Below are 19,714 nucleotides of genomic sequence, written 5' to 3'. Positions count from 1 at the left end.
TATTTAGCAGTATTTATACCTTTGAAATGGTGTTTTAAGGAGCATTTCACTGGGCGACACAGGTCCCTTGCCCAGAAATAGATTTTTCCTTCATCAAAATCCCTTTTATACAATTTGAAAACCAATTCTAGTGCTGCAAATTTGCCAAAAATAGACGGTACACTGTTTAAATCGTAAATTTAAAAAATTGTTCAACTGACAGCCTGTCATCCTTCAGATTCTAATTTCCAACATATCAGACTAATCAAATTGTTGAAAAAATCTTGTACAGTATATACTCCAATGTACAGTAAAAAGCCTTGTATATACTCCAATGTATGGTAGAAAGCCTTGTACAGTATACACTTCAATGTATGGTTTGGTCCAATTTGGCCACTTGGCAGCCTATTTCCCACTTGAATTACTTTGTGCTCTAAACCATGTTCAAGATGGAAACCCCAAGCACAGATCCTTCAGCCATCAGAAAGAATGCCTTCCTGCTGACCATAGACTTAAAAGGGATTTTGACGAAGTAAAAATCTATTTCTGGGGAGAGACCTGTGGCGCCCGGTGAAAAGGGTCCTTCTAATATTCCTTTTCTCATAAAACCTTCCAATTATACCAGAGAAAGATAAAAGCATGGAATGCAGAGGTTACAACCCTCGCGCGAGCACCTTGTGGGTGTCGTGTATAAAGCAAAGGCGCGTGAAATCCACTATTCACAGGTTGTCTTCCATTTAGTTAATTCCTTCGTCAAAGGGATGGGCCGATACAAAGGCCCTAGCCAACCCACCAGAGCCACGCCACCCACGCCCCGACGCGAGCGCCATCTGAACAACATCCTTCTGTATTGGACACGATGGCTTGGAAAGGAAAGGGTGGGATCGTGTAAAATAAAAGGGATGGGTTTCACTGGGCGCCACAGGTCTCTCCCCAGAAATAGATTTTTCCTTCGTCAAACTCCCTTTTCTGGGTCGACCTGTGGCGGTGAAAATGTACCAAAGAATGCCTTCCAAGGCCAACAATAACTAGTAATTTAATGAGGGGAGAGAAAAAACACCATGTAAAGAAAAACATATATAATTAAGGTAAGTAAGCATAAATCATAAACTAGCCACAGGGCATGGTGAGAGTAAGGCTAAACAAACATGATAACGGGGAAGCCTCCGAGTATCAGAGTAAACATGCAACAAAACTGACATGGCTAAGAATACCCCAACACTAAAATTACGGTAAACACAATAATAGTTACAATCATATTAACCTAATATGTAATAAACTTAGGGCTAACGAACCACCAAGGAAGCGGCGTCGTGGTGCGAGTGGCGGGTAGTAGGGAGAAGAAAAGAGATAGATGAAAGGAAGAACAAGAGGTCACTGGGGAGAGATACGGCTCCCAGCTGCAACCATTGGGTATTTAAGGACCTGTAAGTTCTTTAGATAGGGGCGTTTGAAGACCATAGGAGATTTCCAACCCGTGTACTTTTTAAGGTCATCAAAGTCCATATTTTGGAAATAATTGATGGAGGTGGCCACTGACCTGATATCATGAGCATGGGGAAATGATCCCGGATTGGCTTGTTTAATGAAGTATAGGATCTGTTGCCTAATACCACGTATGGAAATGGTGCCTCCTTGTTCTCTGATAAACAAGGGGCCAGACGATCGGGTAGCAGTCCTGGCTAAAAAGGCCCTAAGAGTAGTGACTGGACATAGAGAAGTATCTTTGAGAAGAGGAATAATCTTCCAAGGGGACCACCTATTTTGGGGGTCTTCGTTTTTAGCTAGGAACGCCCTGTCTGGAGAAAGAAGTACTTCACCTGAAGGGAGGAAATGTATGTTTTCTGAGTTTCGTGAGAGAGCTGCTAGTTCTGAGATTCTAGAACCCGAGGCCAAAGCTGTTAGAAATAAAGTCTTCCTAAGAAGAGTGATATAGGAGCAGGATTCGTTGTCCGTGTCGGAGGCAAGTTTGAGGACATCATTTAGAGACCAAGAGACCTTTTGTGGACGAACCGAAGGTCGAAGCCTAGCACATGCTTTTGGAATAGACGAGAAATAAAACTCCGCCAGGTTAATGTTAAACCCAACCAGGAAGACTTTCCTCAGAGCTGACTTAATGGTGGTTATAGTGCTAGCTGCTAGGCCTTTGTCAAATATGGACCTAAAGAAGGAGATGGCTAAATTAGGAGTCATAACCGAATGGTCTGAATTCTTTAAGAAATCTGCTAGTTTCTTAACTGCCGAATCATATTGGCGAATCGTAGAGTCCCTTTTGTCTGATTCTATAAAGAGGACATTATCTGGGTCGATGTTTGCATCCTTCACGAGCCGCAAACTTCATGAAATCCACAAAGTTAGGGTTTTGGCTATCCTTGAGGAATCTGACACAGTCCGAGTTTGGACCACTTGGGTCAGTTTGGGGAATGGGATCCGGAAGGGACGGAGTTTCAACTCGAGGAGGAGAGGAAACCAACTGCTCTTTGGCCAGTGAGGTGCCACTAAAGCCACTGCTCCGTTGAAGGAGCGGAGTTTGTGTAAGACTTTCATTACAAGATTCACTGGAGGGAATAAGTAGATCTTCTGCCAATGGTTCCAATCCAGGGTTAATGCATCCATGGCATAAGCCTGAGGGTCCAGGTTTGGGGTCACATAACATGGGAGTTTGTGATTGAGTTGGGTCGCGAATAGATCTACCTGGAGACCTGGAACCAGCCTGAGTATCCACCGGAAGGAGTGCATGTCCAGGGACCATTCAGATTCCAGTGGGCTCGTCCTGGATAATGAGTCTGCTATCACATTCTGGACTCCTGCTAGGTGAGTTGCTGACAGGAACCAGTCTTTGTTGGCTGCCAAGGCGAAGATAGTGACCAGGATCTGATTCAGGTTGGGTGATTTGGATCCCCCTCTGTTGAGGCAGTGGACTGCGGCCGTGCTGTCTGAGACTACTCTGATGTGGGTCGACCTCGGAGGAGAGATTCTCTTCAGGGTCAAGAACACCGCCATGGCTTCGAGAACATTGATATGGAACTGCTTCATGGCGGGTGACCAAGAGCCCTGAAACATCTGATGTTGGGAGTAACCCCCCCATCCACTCAGAGATGCGTCGGTATGAATTGTCACTTGTGGAGAGGGGAACTGTAGAGGAACCGATTTGGAGAGGTTCCTCTGTTCGGACCATGAATGTAGTCTCATTTTTAAGACAGAGGGGATCTTCGAGGTCTTGTCTCTTAAAGATATTGTCGCTCTTTTTCTCCAAACTCGATTGATGTCTTTGAGTTTGGCTTTTAATAGGAGATCGGTCAGTGAGGCAAATTGGAGAAGGCCGAGGTTTCGTTCTAAAGCTCTTCTGGACACCTGTCTGTGTTTGAGAAAGTTCCTGACCTTGGAAGCTATCTCCCTTATCTTCTTGGGAGGAAGGGAGAGTCTGTGCTTTGAAAGGTCCCAACGGATGCCTAACCATTCGAAGTGGCTTGATGGTTGTAGGCGAGACTTTCGGAGATTGACTTGGAAGCCCAGTTTGGCGAGAAAGTGGAGTACCTTCGACGTAGCTCTGTTGCATTCCTAGTTCGACTGGGCCCAAATGAGCCAATCGTCCAGATAGGCGATGATCTGTATCCCTTGGTGTCTTGAGTTGTTCGAGCACCGTCTCCCCCAGTTTCGTGAATATCCTGGGGGCAATGCTGAGACCGAAGGGCATGACTTTGAATGCAAAAGCTTTCTTGCCGAGACGGAAGCCTAGGTAAGGAGAGAAGTTTCGAGCTACTGGGACATGATAATAGGCGTCGGTAAGATCGATAGAGGTGGTGACGGCCCCACGGGGAAGTAAGGTCCGTACCTGAGAGATAGTCAGCATACGGAACTTGTCGCAAAGGATGTAAGAGTTGAGCTTCGACAAGTCCAGAACTACCCTCAACGCCGACGAGTCTTTCTTCGGGACTGTAAACAGGCGGCCTTGGAATTTCAGGGATCGAACCCGTTTGATTGCTTTCTTCTTGAGTAACTCTGCGGTGTACTCTTCCAGGATGGGAGTGGGTCTCTGGAAGAAGGTCACTGGCAGAGGAGGGGACCATTTCCCCCAAGCCCCTGGATATTATGCTGTGAGCCCATGGACTGAAGGTCCAATGGTCTCGGAAGTGATAAAGTCTCCCTCGTACCGGCATCACATCATTAGGAGGGAGTGAACCTAGGGCCCCTCCCTCCACGGGCACCCCTTGCTCTAGGTCCGCCGCGTTGGTGGAACTGTCCTCTACCTCTGAAACTTCCTCTCTGGTATCCACGAAAGGAACCGGAGGATTCGTAGGCAGGGTTGTATGCAGGAGAGGACATCCAAGAGGGGTTGGGCTGTGTACCAGGGGGAGCAATGAGGTAGACTACCTGCTGAGGGGGAGCCTGTTGTTGAGAAGTCGAGGCAGCGGAAGACTGTGGGGACGAGTTACCCCGGACGGTCTTGTAAGGACTAAACCTCTGCTTCTTCTTGAAGAACATCTGTTTCTGGGGTTCGAACCTCCTTTTGGCTGAGAGACCCCACCTTACCTGCAAATTTTGGTTTGCCCTCGCTGCGTCCTGAAGAACCTTATCAACTTCGGTCTGAGGGAAGAGGGTCTTACCCCAGCAGGAGGACGCTATCAGCCTGTTCGGTTCATGTCTGATGGAGGCCTCAGACAGAACGAACTTCCTGCAACTAACTCGAGCCGACCAGAAGTCATGGAGGTCTATTTGGTAGGACAGTAGCTGGTTCTTTGTGGCGACTCTGAACAGTGTTTCCTCTGGGTAAAGCGATGCTAGGGACTCCATGGATGTGATGGATTGGAGGGACTTAGCTAGCCTAGTACGGGTCTCGAACTCAGTTTTGAGAAGACTCTCTATTAATCTGGGAAGCTTCTCAGAGAAAAGAGTAGAGGCACAGTCCGGGTCTAGCTTCCCCACTGTGAAGGTAGACGCCGCGTCATCCCAGGTTGCAGAGGTACCCGGAATAAGCAAAGAGGTGGGGTCCGTCTCTTTGAGAGCCGGCATGGAAGAGCCTTCCTTGATGGCCTGTATAGTCAGCTCTGTGACTTTGTCTATGAGCGGCAAAGAGATGGAGGCCGCTGTCGTAAAAATAGTGTAGGCACCTTTGTGCGGGGTGAGCTTGGAGTTAATACACCTCCACTCTGATAGTGTTCTGGACCAGATAGCCTGGGCCTGCTCTTTTGGAAATATCACCGTTTCCTTCGGTACCTTGTCCATACAGACCAATGCATGTTCCTTTAATCGTACGAAGCCATTGAACGGGAATTCTAGGCCCGGGGGGTAGAACTCCAGGTCCTCTAGAGGGCGGGTGCCTATGCCCTCCAGAGTTAGGGAACCATCTAAGAATGGGGCATGCAAGGCAAACCGCCAAGGATTGTTTTTATCGAAGGGCGGTAGCTTCGATGCGTCTGGGGCGGAAGGGGGAGGAAGCTGAGTTCCGGCGCGGATCAGAGTAGCCATCATATCCTTAATCTCTGTCATCGTCCCAGACTGATGTTGAAGTTGTTCTCTGACCAAATCTCTGACCAGTTCGATGGGGACGAGATCGCCCCAGGGTACCTGAAAGCCACCTGTTGGTTTTGTCTTGGATTTGGTAGACTTAGACTTCTTAGGAGTCGTGGTTTTACGAGGAGCAATATGAATATCAGGAGCTGTCGAGGGTCCGGGGACCGGTGACGTTGATACTGGCAAAGCTGAAGTCTTATAAGTTCGAAGTGGCTTCACCTTGGGTCGTACGGAGGCAGAGGGATCCCGAGGAGAAGCCTTAGAGTTATCAAAACCTAGAAAGGAAGAGGTAGAGGGAGTAGGAGAGAAAAGGGTTTCCACCAACTCGGCACCACTCACCTGCTCGTCCCTGGGTTCTACGTCTATATCCAGATCTGCCACGTCCAGCGGTACGAGGGGTTCGTCCTCCGCGGAAATGGTGGCCCTGACTTCTTCAATTAAGGGGGCAGCAACTTCAGGGGAGACTGCAGCAGTAGTCGAGCCTGGGAAGAGACGGGAGGCCATGTCTCCATCGAGGAGATAGGGTGCGCCCGACGGGGCATTCCTGCCGAAGCCCGACACCCAAGGGCGAAGAGCGGCCTGAAAGATTGCAGTGATTAGTGATGCAGGAGGGGGTTTGCTCTCCAAAATACACTGTGTATATCATATTAATGGCCAAATTAATGTCTGCCAATGAGAAATAAGGAACAAGAGGAAAACCCACTTACATCATCGTTCAGTAGAATTGACGACAGCTCGTAACAGAGCGAGCAAAAATCCGGGAACCAGACCATATACTGTATTGGGCCTGTCCCGGTTCCCGGATAAAGGGGATGGAGCAGTGCGCATGGGACCGACAGAGGTCATGCCCAACGGGGTCGTTGAACGAGGCAGGGCATCTTTCGGCAGTACAACGGACCTTCTGTAAAAGAATGGAGACATGAGTCTGGTGTTCCTTGAAACTCTGATAAGGGGTTAAAAAACCCTATTATTATAGAGCTCCGGTACTCACTGAATTCCTTAAGCCCCAACTTTGCATTTCATTTAAATAATATCTGAATATCACATTTTAAGATGATACAGCCCCATACCATTGCTGGTGCTTTTATTCAATTGTTTGTATTTACCTAATGAATAAATAACCTAAAGCAATCTGCCGACCTCTGAGGGTCGGGGAAGCAGTGACAGGTCCTTAAAATAAATATAAAACAAGCCTTAGCTAAAGGCAAGGCAAATATAAATGTGAAGTGTATGGGCGACCTCCGGTGAAGCCGGAGGGTAATGAGATGTCCTGAATAATTCAATTGTGGCTACTAATTCAATAGTGAAATTTATAAATCACAAGCCGTAGCTAAAGGCTAAGGCTTAGATAATAGTAAAGCGTATTTACGATCTCCGGTGAAGCCGGAGGGAGATAAAAGGTCCTGAATAATTATATTGTGAATAATAACTCAATTGTAATAACAATGGCTATTGTGTGGATATGGCCGTGGCCTGAGACCGTAGTAAGGGCCACCGGAGGGTCGTATCTAAACAATATGAAGCCCATCCCATGTAAGTAAACAATATATAAATATAACAATAGAACTAAAGTCATTGAGAATCCCTCATGGCGGAGTAGAACTCAAGGCGGAGTGGAAAAAAGTTCATAACTACTCCCAAGCCGTAACGGGGAGAGGACGGAACTCGGACCTAAAAATAACGCTAACTAATGAAAAGTAACCAAAATTAAATAACTCGTAAGTTATCATACACCCGTAGGGGGAGAGGTGAGGGAGGGAGAACCTGTTGAACGCACAAAACGGAAAACGGGAAATCCGCTCACCCACCAGAGCTAAGAAAGAAAACGAGAGAAAGGGGTAACTCGTGACTGCGAACAGAAAACGGGAACCCCAAGCTCTCGCTCTCTTGGACACAAAATCAGGACTAATAAGCACACAACACTACAGTATTATAAACGTATAAAAGTAAAATTGTAACATCAAGATAAGACTACGAACGAAGAATAGCGTCTGCTAAAACCAAATTAAATGGAAAAGTCGACTGACGACTGACTGGGGCGGGTACTAAACTATAATAAAGCTAGAACGCTAATCTTGTTCGTAGACTGGACTTGCTAGCAAAAAGTACCATGGGAATAATAACAATAATAATAATGACGGTTCAAAAGGCATAAGGCCAGGGACTTAATCAAGAACCTAAGTGACAGAGTACTAAACGGGCAGACTAAGATGAATTCCCCAAACAAACAATGGCCGCCGTGGAAGGGCCAGACGGGAATGATAAAACAGACTATACTGGATCTAAAACAAAAGCCCGGTACTACAAAAAGCTGTCAAAACAAACTATGGTACTTAACATTGGAATGGGTGAAGATGGAGCTTCGGACATGACGAAATAAATCCACGAGTGTGAAAATAGCCGAGAGCACCACAACAAAATTCCACAATGCCGCAGTCCAAAAAGAAGGATGTTGTACAGATGGCGCTCGCGTGGGTGGCGTGGCTCTGGTGGGTTGGCTAGGGCCTTTGTATTGGCCTATCCCTTTGACGAAGGAATTAACTAAATGGAAGACTACCTGTGAATAGTGGATTTCACGCGCCTTTGCTTCATACACGACACCCACAAGGTGCTCGCGCGAGGGTTGTAACCTCTGCATTCCATGCTTTTATCTTTCTCTGGTATAATTGGAAGGTTTTATCAGAAAAGGAATATTAGAAGGACCCTTTTCACCGGCCGCCACAGGTCGACCCAGAAATATGTGTATTTTCAGATTCCTGTTCATCACAGCTTGGGAAAATATTTGAGATTCCTTTTCTGAGAAAATATTTACCAGTTCAAGGTGCTGTGCTTCGACCTGTCAATAGCCCCACAGGTATTCACCCATCTATTTTTTTTATTCTCCACTTGGACTCATACCCTGTGTATAAGACTTCCAAGTTACTTGGACAACTGTTTCCTCCTGACAAAGTCAAGATTGCTTCTCATACGCCACAGGGATCTCTTCGAATTTTGCAGAGAACTGGAATCTCTTCCAGCTCACTCCTGGTAGAAACTTCTAGGTCACCTTACCTCCCTCGAGAAGCTACTTCCCTTCTGGAGAATGCATCTTTGCTCATTGCAGTGGGCACTGAAGAGCCAGTAGTCACAGACAACAGAATCCGCATCAGCTATGGATATTGTAAAGGTCCTTTCACCAGTGGGAACAGATTTCTATTTCGGGCTGAAAGAAAAAGACCTGTTAGCTGTAGCACTACAAGTTTCTCCTTGTTACAGATGCTTCTCGCCAAGGATAGGTAGCCCATCTACGAAAAGAATAGATTTCATGGATATGATCACAGGAGGGTAAGGCCTTCCATTTAAAGTATCTAGAAATGAAAGCTGCCTACTTAGTATTACTCCACTTTTCAGAAACCATTGGGGGTGTCGTAGTAGTGTTGATGAGCAACAGCATGACTGTACTGTAGTGACCTACATAAACAAGCAAGGAGGTACAGTCTCCCCCCTGTTATGCCAACTCACAGTTGTAATACACCATTGGGCCTAGATAAATGCAGTTCTTTCAGTCTGTTTTATCTCTGGGAAAGAGAAATGTGATAGTAGACTGAGCAGACTGGAATGACAGTTGGTTCAGAATGGTATTGTCCTCAAGTAGTAAATAAGTCTTTTAGTTTTGTGAGTTTCCCCGATAATGGACGTACGCCACACACTTGAACAACACTCCTGGTGTATTGTTCTCTGATCCCAGACCCAGCTGCGATAATGAAAGATGCATTTCAACTCCAGTGGGACGAACTGGCATAAAAGTGGGATGGAGTGGACATTTATGCCTTTCCCCCATTCTGCCTGGTCGGTCAAGTTATGAACGAGTCAGGGAATCAAAGAATTCTCAAAGTAACACTAGTAGTCCCAAGATGGCCTCATGTGGAGTGGTACCCTGACCTTCTGGATCTTCTCAGAAGTTCCAAGAGAACTAACTGCTAGTGGCAAAACCTCCTTCATTAATTGCAGGCATTTTGGTATCCTTACAGAAAGAGAAATGTCTGCCGCAGCGGTTAAATGTTATTGTTCAGCCTTAGCCAATTGTTCAAGCTGAAGGAAATAGACCTCTCCTCCTCAAGGGAACACTCAGCCCTGAGCAAGAGCTTTGAGCAGTCTTGCCTACTCAGAGAAACTGAAACTCATGTCTAGGATTCAAGATCCCTAGAGATGGCACTTCAAGAACTTCCTCACATCAGATAAATAACTTATGGTCCAACAGTCTGTTACTTTGTCTTGTGAGATCGGTCAGACGTTACCTTAGAAAAACTGCTCTGTTTCGTCCTAACGTGACTAAGAATGTTATCTCTTTTTGGTTACAAGAAGCGATTCTTAAAACCCTATAAGTTCTCGGGAGAAGTGGTAATACTCCAACCCTAGCATCCCACAAAAACCACTCAGGAGTGCAAGTCCTTAGTGCAGGGGTCTGGAAGAGACAGACTACCTTACTGCACATTACCTGAAGGATTGTACCCACAGATCACTTGACACTTTTTCTTTGGGTCTAGTAGTTGCTGCTCAATAAATCATTTAAAAAGTTTTTGCTTTTCAGGATGAATAGCTTGGGTTGCATAATTATATTGAACTTCAGAAAATAGAATGAATTAATTTTTCTTTTCTTTTGGACATTCCTGACTTGGGAGTATCCTAATTGAAAAAACTCTTTTGCAGGTAAGAGACCTTTTTGTGGCATTTAATTTTTGAATATTTCAAAACTTTAAAATGAAATTATAATTTAGCTCTGGTCATATAATCCTTGTGAGGATTGTGTCACACTCAATTATTCGAGTATGACTTTTAGACCTCGCCCCTATTACAAGCTGGTCTTCGAATGTCATCCTTCTATCTGGGTTAAGGGTTAGACAGGTCCCTGTATGCTACATGGGGTTTCCTCCCACCTAAGGAAGACCGTATATAAATGACGAGGGTTTGTATTTGTGTAGGAAAACACTACAAATTTTAAATATTTGTAGTTTTTCTAGCTATACATACCCTGAGTCATTTGTTATAATGGCTTACCTCATTCACCCTGCAAGTCTTGACCATGAGATAAGTGGAGCTGTCTCTTGGAGTCGTCCGCTCCTCTCCAGCGTTGGTGGTATGGTTATCCATACATGATATCAGAATCCCACAACTTAATTCTGGCCGTAAATAAATCGTCGTCGTCGGCGCCCACTCGTGTCCGAGTATTGGGTTCTGTCGTTAGCCATCAGTCTCCTATCTGTTGGGTGGGTGCTTATGCCTGATGTGGCTGTTAAGTCCTAGTCTGTGGTGGAAGAGTCGCGGACAGTGTTCACAAGGGAGGGTAGGTGGTGGGCGGGGCTGTTCTAATCGCTCTCTCCTTCTTCTCCTCCTAGCCTCCTCATTTTGTCTCCTCCTCTCCTCCAAGTCCACGGTGCCATGGTGTACTGTACTCCTCCAGGTTTTCCTGTCCCTGGCTGTTTCTTCCCATGAGGAAGGATCGATGTCAGTTAGAGCCAGGGTGCGCTTTAGTTGATCTTTATAGCGCATTTTCGGGGCTCCTCGTGGTCTGGTGCCCTGGGTCAGTTCTCCGTAGAATATTTTCTTTGGGAGCCTAGATGGATCCATCCTATGCACGTGTCCTATCCAGAGGAGGCGGTGGTGGATGATGGTGGCCTCCACGCTGGTCAGCGAGGCACGTTCTAAGACTTCAATGTTGGTGGTCTGGCTCTCCCAGGGGATTTTCAGGATCTGCCTCAGTTTCATTTGTTGGAAGCGTTCTAGGTTTTTAATATCGTTTTTATATAGCGTCCATGTTTCACATGCATACAGGAGCGTGGAGAGGACTACTGCCCTGAACACCATTATTTTGGTGGTCATTGTCAGTGCGTGGTTGTTAAATACGCGGCAGTTGAGTCGGCGAAAGGCGGAGTGGGCTGCCCTGATCCTGTTCTCCACGTCCTTTTTGCTTGTGGGAGTTGATGTTAGGATGCTCCCTAGGTAGGAGAACTGGTCCACCTGTTCTAACGGTTGGTCATTCACTGTGGTATTGAAGTTGGGGAGCATCAGTCCTGGTGGATGTTGGACGAGGGTCTTGGTTTTGTCTGAGTTGACTTGCATCCCAAAACGTTTGTAGGCAGAGTTGTATGCATCAGCTAACGACTGCAGGTCCTCTGCCGTCTGACCTGGGGTGGCATTGTCGTCAGCATACTGCAGTTCTCGCACTGCACACAAGGTGGTCTTGGTTCTGGCGCGGAGTCTAGCGAGGTTGAAAGCGCCTCCATCCATGCGGAAACGTAGGTCGACTGAGGGTGTGTCTGGGGGAATCTCGTTGAGCATTGCTGCTGTGTATAACGAGAAACACGTCGGGGCCAGAACACAGCCCTGCTTCAGGCCGCCATTGATGGGGAATGGGTCTGAAAGAGAGTTCTGGTAGCAGACTCTCCCAACCATTCCGTCATGGAGGGCACGCACCAGCTTGACAAAATCGGGTGGGCAGCCATATCTTTTGAGGACAGCCCACATGGCAGGTCGAGGTACTTTGTCGAAGGCCTTTTTCAAATCCCAGAAGATGAACATTATGGGCTGTTGTTGTTCGAGGCTCTTCTCTTGTAGTTGTCGCGCACAGAAGATCATGTCTATGGTCCCGCGGGAAGGTCGAAAGCCGCACTGGGACTCTGGCAGGACGTCTTCTGCGAGAATAAGGAGGCGGTCAAGGAGAATCCGAGCGAAAATCTTACTCGCGATACTTAGTAGTGATATTCCCCGGTAGTTGTTACAGTTCTCCCTGTCTCCCTTCTTGAAGATGGTAGTGATGTTTGCATCGCGGAAGTCACTGGGGGGGGTTTTGGTCTCCCATATTTTCAGTATAAGGAGCATCAAATGGTTCCTCAAGCCGGGGCCACCGTGAGTGAGGAGCTCCAACGGGATGTTGTCTGGCCCTGGGGCTTTGCCGGGCTTCATGCGCTGCAGGGCCTTGTTGAAGTCATGGATGGAGGGTGGTAGTGCCATCCAGTGACGGATGGGATGCTGCGGGGTCATTCGCAGGAGATCGTCTGGGGTGTCTGCTTGGTCATTGAGGAGGTTCTCAAAGTGAGACCTCCACCTGGCCAGGATGCCCTCGCTGTCGGTGATGGTTGTGGCCCCATCCGCGTCCTTCAGGCTGCCCACTGATGACCGTGTGGGACCGAATATTTCCTTTGTTGCTGCATAGAATCTGCGCAGGTCACGTTGGTCAGCGAAACTCTGTATTTCTGCAGCTTTTCTTTGCCACCAGATGTTCTGGGCTTCACGGATACCTCTCTGGCAACCAGCTTCAGCCACCTTGTGAGCACATTTGTTAGCTGCTGTTGGTTGGTTTTCCAAAGTCAGGCGTGCTTGTCGTTTGGTTTCAATGAGAAGAGAGATGGTAGCATCATTCTCATCAAACCAATCCTGCCGTTTCTTGGTGGTGTAGCCTAGTGTTTCCTCCGCGGCACGGGCCATGGCGTTTCTGAGGGTGGTCCAGTGGTGCTCAACAGTGGCCTGACCCACAGGGTCTGCGAGGTATTGTTCGCAGGCCTCCTTGTAGTTCTGTGCCACCTGTGGGTTGCGGAGCTTACTACAATTAAAGCGTTGGTGTGGTACGCTGTCAGGTGCCCTTCTGGGTGGTCGTAGGGTCGTCACGGAGAGTCGGGAGATGAGGAGTCTGTGGTCCGTCCAGCAGTCGTTTGCTCCGGGCATGGATCGGGTGATGCGGACATCTCCTCGATCTCATATAAATAACTCTGGTTTGTAAAGCTAGGAAAATTACAAATTATCTCCAAAATTTGTAGTTTTAAGAACTCTAATAATAATTGCATACTCATTTGTGAAGATCCAATGTGGAAAAGGTTATTTTTCAAAACAGAATAAAAAGCTTTAGCTAAACTTTAAAATATAATTTTAATTTCGGTCACAACAAATGTTTAAAATTATTAGTGCATGAAAACTTATAAAGAAAGTGGTCATCACTCAGTATCATACCAGTTTAAATCATTACCAGAAAGTAATTTTCTTGAAATGCACCTAACAAATTCAATTTTTCAAATAAATTATCAATGAAAAATCTAGAAATGCACCTAACAAATTCAATTTTTCAAATAAAATATCCCTGAAAAATATAGGTACTATGGGTACACTTTAAATATTTAAAATATCACACCCCATGAGAAACAGAAAAGTAAGAATTGATATCTTTAAATTTACGTTGGTTAAAGTTATCAGTACATTTGACGGAAGTATAAATTAAATATGCCAAGGGTACCTGTTGCCAATATTTACAACTATGGTACAGTCTTGTGTGATAACAATAAATAGATACAATCAATCAAGCCTCTCGGTGGGACATTAAGTTATGTTTATAGAATAAAGTTTATAATAAATAAAGCTTTGTTCAAGGGGCCAGAGGCATAGAAAAAATAAAACCAGATTTATATCCTTTTTCTTGTTTTAAGGTTATGTTTTTTTTTAAATAACCCAGCTATTCTTCTCTTTGAGCCAATTATATAAATACAATAGAGCATGAATTTATTATTAAACTTTAACTCTGCAAGTACTTAGTTTAACCAGGTATCAGATGATGATCTGAACATTTAGAAAAATCCTGTGTGGTCTAGAAGTTAGGAAGAAAAATTTTTGGTTTTACTTTGATACTTAATTATAAATTGAGAAAAAAAAAATTTTTACTTTGATACTTTTTTATAAATAAATAATTTTAATCACCACAAGAGTATGCTGTTTTGAGAAGGTCCACATTAATTATAAAAAAAAAATGAGAAAAAATACTGACATTTTTATAATTTTTTGAATGTGTATAGTTTATTTCACCTCAAAGGCCTAATTATAAATTAGACTATACTAGCCTTAGTTTTGAGTTTGGACAGATTTTTAGCATTTCATACATGAAGCTAGTTTTTCTTCCTCTCACCCAGATTATCAAACATTACAAAACTACGACTGAGTAATGTTTAACTAGTTTCTGTAAACGGGATATTATCATGAATAAGCCTTAAAATGCATTACCCACAAAGAAAGTGTTGCAAAACCAAACTAGATGCAGTACAGTGAATGTGAATATTATATATATCTCTTCCACTTCTAGTAAACAGTTTTAACTTCAATAAACAAGTCTGGAATGTGCAGAACACTTGGAGTGTCAATCTTTGCTCAATAAGTTAATCTATACTCGAGAGGAATTACCTCATATACCTAACTCTTATCAACTCATAACTCCACACACTTTTCTAATCCATTATTTTTTCATTTCAGAATCCCTTTTCATTTCAGAATCCCAAAAGGTTAACTCTCTCAAAAATTAAAATGCAAAGCCATGTTATCCCTGAATGTGATACACCAACTACATGCCAAAAATGAAGAAATTCTGAAAGAGAAAAATTATCCAAGAAAATGCTACCAGTAAACACAGATGTTGAGTTGAGAAATTTAATATTTTGTTTCTTGTTGATGTCGGCTACCCCCCAAAATTGGGGGAAGTGCCTTTGGTATATGTATGATGTGGATAGAGGCAGTATAACTTCAATTAATATAAGAGAGAAATTAAGTAAAACAGAGGGCATTGCAGAGTAAGATAATTCATGTAAAACATAAATGCAATTAACTAACCAATGCATCTACATTACCAAGATTACCACTCAATGTACAGTAATTGGACCCAGGAATTCCTGGTACAACTTGCACTGAAGAAATGCACACAACCCACACTGCGTGGCGAGTTTCTGTTTTTAGCCCCACCCACTACCCAGCTCTGCCACCTCTTCCTACACTGTTTGGTTAGTCACCGCTAAGTAAGGGTGTGCCGGTGTACTTCTTAAGAGCGAGATGTACCAGGAATCCCTGTCTAACTTGCATCAAATTTGAGCGAGGAGCTTACAAAACACCAAAAACATTTGAGCCAAGTTAGCAGAAAAGAATAATACTGAAAATAAATTAAAAATAAACTTCCATAACTATACAAAATAGATTTTCATTGTGCATAAAATGACTTCAATGTTAACAATTATTTTAAGAATAAAAATTTAAATGTTTGGACTCCTCTTAATTGCGTTGTATCAGAAATCAACATATTGTGGCAATACTTATTCTAAGAGTCAAACTCGGTCACAACATATACAGAATATCTTTGGAACGATTGCTATATATCAAAGCATTATTGCATATATAACTTTTGCAACTACTATACTTTCTCTCCAAAAATATATACTGATGTAAAGAAATCTATGTTGAGTTATATACAATCTTTGGGAAACATTGGAGAAAAATAATCTTTCTGTAGTGCAATGCCTGTGTCGCAGCCTATAAAAACTGGAATGACTTAACCCCATATAAACTTTCAATTCCTTGAATTCCATAGAAATTAAGTTTATTTACATTATATATTCAAATTGAGGTCTACTTTCATGATGGATGGAGCGAATGGTCAGGAAGTAATCTGGCAAGAAGTGATGTTAGCACCAACAGGGATGATTGAAGACCTGCCCCTTGTTGACCCTGCATCCACACTGAACTATACACTTCCCGTAGCGCTAGCACCCTGGAAAAACACAAAATACAGCATAAAATTTGGTCTATAATTATTTTGAATGCATCAGACATATAGAGCCTCATTTCTAGGGCATTCAGCCCCACATAGATCCTCCCTTGTGGGATAATTGTACCCAAACAGAGGCTTCATTAACAAGATATTCAGACTATATGAGATCTCTATATGATTGATGGGTTTTTAATAAAAATTATCATAAAAATTTCAGATTGAAGGATATATAAATTATGAGATTGTGATAAAAACTATTCAGTAATTGTAAAGGTTGTTTAGCATGAAAAAAAATCATTTAAAGATAAAAATTAAACCATTCCAGTATGAATTAAATTTACATCATGCCAAAACTGGTAGCAAGGATGTCTCAACAAGTACGTAACCTATGGTTTACCCATCCCATTAAGAACGAAGCTGAAATTCATTTATTATCTGGTATGTACAGTATATGCACTTAGTTTTAATGGTGATCACCAAATTAAAATAAAAGGTCAAGAAGTTGAAATTAGACACATTACTCCCATCACGTACCTGTATAAAGATAAATTATGTAATGTAAATGTAATATATGAGTTTCAATAGTATTCTGTACACTAATTTAAAGACAAGAGCTCCTAAAGCTCTTATGTACCATGTATTGTGTAAAAGAAAATGCCTGTTTAAAAACTTTTTATTCTCACTTGTTGGCAAGGTCTGTCCTTAAAGTTGGGGGAAGGTTCCCCACTCCAGGGTTAACAACTGCTACACCCATATTGCTGCGAGGATTTGTACCCACAGAGACCAAGGATCGTCCCAGCCTTGAAACAATACAACAGAATTAACATCAAATGTTCTTAATTGAGATGAGTTTCACAGATGCTGATAATACAGTAAACATAATCTTATTGATAAAATTTGTTATATATCTGTACTTGCCTGATGTTCATATTGCTTCTCTAGAAACTTGGCTATATAATATTTTACTACAAAAATTCCATTTTTTTTTTCTTTTTTACTTCTAATGTATGGTACTTAGGCCACCAAAAACTAGACTACAAATAAGCCTGGAATATTAATTTAATTAAATTTGAAAGCTATAAATGAACAATTCCATTAATGTGGGAGTTAGCAATACGAACATCAGTGGATGTTCATAGAAAAAAAAATTTAATAATGACATTTATTCTTTTTGTATAATCCCCTGATGTTCGTATACGGTACAAGCCGATCCTCCTCCCCCACTGACTTGTGGTGTAAGCGGGAAGGAGAGTGTACAGTACAACCAACCTGTTTTCTACCCCACTGACTTGTAGTGTAAAGAGGATTGGGAATAGTATACACTTTGAGGCCAAGCCATTATCTTTAAAAAGCTTACAGAAAACTATATTTACTGCCAGATACTTGCTTAGACAGCATCTATATAGTTTAAAATGCTACTAGAAGACTAAAATTACTGCATTACCCTGCTAGATTGTCTAATTACTCAACTAAGAAAAATTACTGCAGTTCTAATATCATAGACCTTAAACTTCAAATCTCCTATTAGACTTGCATCCAAGATCTTATTTTTGTCTATCGATTTACCAAGGCACTTCATCCAATTTTGTGGGTAGCAACATCAAAGGAACAAAAGGGGACCTTTCCTCTCCGCTCCTCCCAGCCTGATGAGGGATTCAGCCAAGTTTGGTTGGTACTTTTAGAGTGCCACAGCTCCCCCTCCCCCATTATCCACCACAAAAAAGTTTCATACGCTGAATCCCATACTGCTGCTACTTCCACAGTCACCAAGGCAACCAGAGCAAGCAGCAGGCCTACCAGAACTGCGTCACAATCGCTTACCATTCATTCCTATTTCTAGCATACTAGCTTGCCTCACATCTATCCTCCTATCACCCAGAGCTTTCTTCACTCCATCCATCCACCCAAACCTTGGCCTTTCTCTTGTACTTCTCCCATCAACTCTTGCATTCATCCCCTTCTTTAGCAGACAGCCATTTTCCATTCTCTCAACATGGCCAAACCACCTCAATACATTCATATCCACTTGAGCTGCTAAATAATTTCTTGCACCCATTCTCACCCTCACTACTTCGTTCCTAACCCTATCTAATCGAGATACCCCAGCCATACTCCTCGGACACTTCATCTTAACACATTCAATTTCTCTCTTCATCACTTTCATTCTCCACAACTCTGATCCATACATCGCAGTTGGTACAATCACTTTCTCATACAGAACTCTCTTTACATTTATGCTTAACCTTCTATTCTTTACCACTCCCTTCACTGCCCCCAACACTTTGTGTCCTTTATTCACTCTCTTACGTACATCTGCTTCCACTCCACCATTTGCTGCGACAACAGACCTCAAGTACTTGAACTGATCTACTTCAAAGTAACTCTCCATTCAACAACATTCAACCTCGCACTACCCTCCCTTCTCGTGCATCTCATAACCTTACCCTTACCCACATTAACTCTCAACTTCCTCCTCTCACATACCCTTCCAAACTCTATCACTAAACAACCAAGCTTCTCTTCCCAGTCTGCAACCAGTACAATTTCATCTGCAAACAACAACTGATTTACCTCCCATTTACGATTACTCTTGTCTGTCAGTTTCAATCCTCAACCATCAGGTCTAGCCACTCCATCAACAAACAAATTGAACAACCTTGTTGACATCACACATCCCTGTCTCAGCCCCACTCTCACTGGAAACCACTCGCTCACTTCATTTCCTATCCTAACACGCGCTTTAGTGCCTATGTAGAAACTCTACACTGCTTGCAACGACCTTCCACCAGTTCCATATAACCTCATCACATTCCACATCACTTCCCTACCAACTCTATCATACGCTTTCTCCAGATCCATAAACGCAACATACACCAACTTGCCTTTTGGTAAATATTTCTCGCATATCTGCCTAACTGTAAAAATCTCATTCATACATCCACTACCTCTAATAAAACCACCCTGTACTGTACTTCTAAGATTGCATTCTCTGTTTTATCCTTAATCCTATTAATTAGTACTCTACCATACATTTTCCCAACCTCACTCAACAAACTAATACCCCCTTGAATTATAACACTCATGCACTCTCCCTTACCTTTATATAGTAGTACAATACACGCATACACCCAGTCTACTGATACCATTGATACAACTCAAGTACAGTCGCACCCTCTTCCTTTAACATTTCAGTCCTCACATCATCCATACCATGTGCTTTTCCTACTCTTGTTTCATCTGGTGCTCTCCTTGCTTCCTCTCTTGTAATCTCTCTCTCATTCTCAATATCCCATCACTAGCACCTCAACACCTGCAACAGCAATTATATCTGCCTCCCTATGTAGTCGCCTCTTTCTCTAGCGACCAATGTTGGAATAATTGATACCGCAGTGTTGAATTCACTATTTATTTGTTGTGAATTCAACACTGCGGTATCAATTATTCCAACATTAGTCGCTAGAGAAAGAGGCAACTACAATCAAACACGATGCGGTATTGTGGTAGATTTGGAGATTGCTCTATGGTGTGTATTCTCTGCAAATTCTCGTTCACAACAACGTTATACATTCACGATGGAGATGTGTTTATGCTCCGCACATCAATGGCTTGATTCTTTTCCTATGGTGGTGTTCGACATGTGTTAGAGCTAAAGGTTAATGCGCCCGGGATGAG

General features: G+C 43.4%; 1 protein-coding gene and 1 long non-coding RNA gene across 2 annotated transcripts in view; one reads left to right on the top strand and one right to left on the bottom strand.

Moving 5' to 3' along the window:
• Positions 1-14,895, top strand: part of LOC137657655 (uncharacterized) — a 58,012-nt gene extending 43,117 nt beyond the window's left edge. The window contains exon 4 of the long non-coding RNA XR_011047183.1: positions 14,761-14,895. This is a non-coding gene — a long non-coding RNA (uncharacterized lncRNA). The remainder of the gene's footprint in view (positions 1-14,760) is intronic.
• The window catches only part of LOC137657650 (uncharacterized), a 65,138-nt gene continuing 58,800 nt past the window's right edge, over positions 13,377-19,714 (bottom strand). Inside the window, exons 19-20 of the mRNA XM_068392050.1 lie at positions 16,726-16,842; positions 13,377-16,042 (exon numbers count right to left, since the gene is read on the bottom strand). Of these exons, the coding sequence (XP_068248151.1) occupies positions 15,907-16,042; positions 16,726-16,842 (253 nt within the window). The 3' untranslated portion in view covers positions 13,377-15,906. The remainder of the gene's footprint in view (positions 16,043-16,725; positions 16,843-19,714) is intronic.

Source organism: Palaemon carinicauda, chromosome 18 (assembly GCF_036898095.1).
Source record: "Palaemon carinicauda isolate YSFRI2023 chromosome 18, ASM3689809v2, whole genome shotgun sequence".
Lineage (NCBI taxonomy): Eukaryota > Metazoa > Arthropoda > Malacostraca > Decapoda > Palaemonidae > Palaemon > Palaemon carinicauda.
This window is presented reverse-complemented; position numbering and strand designations above follow the sequence as displayed.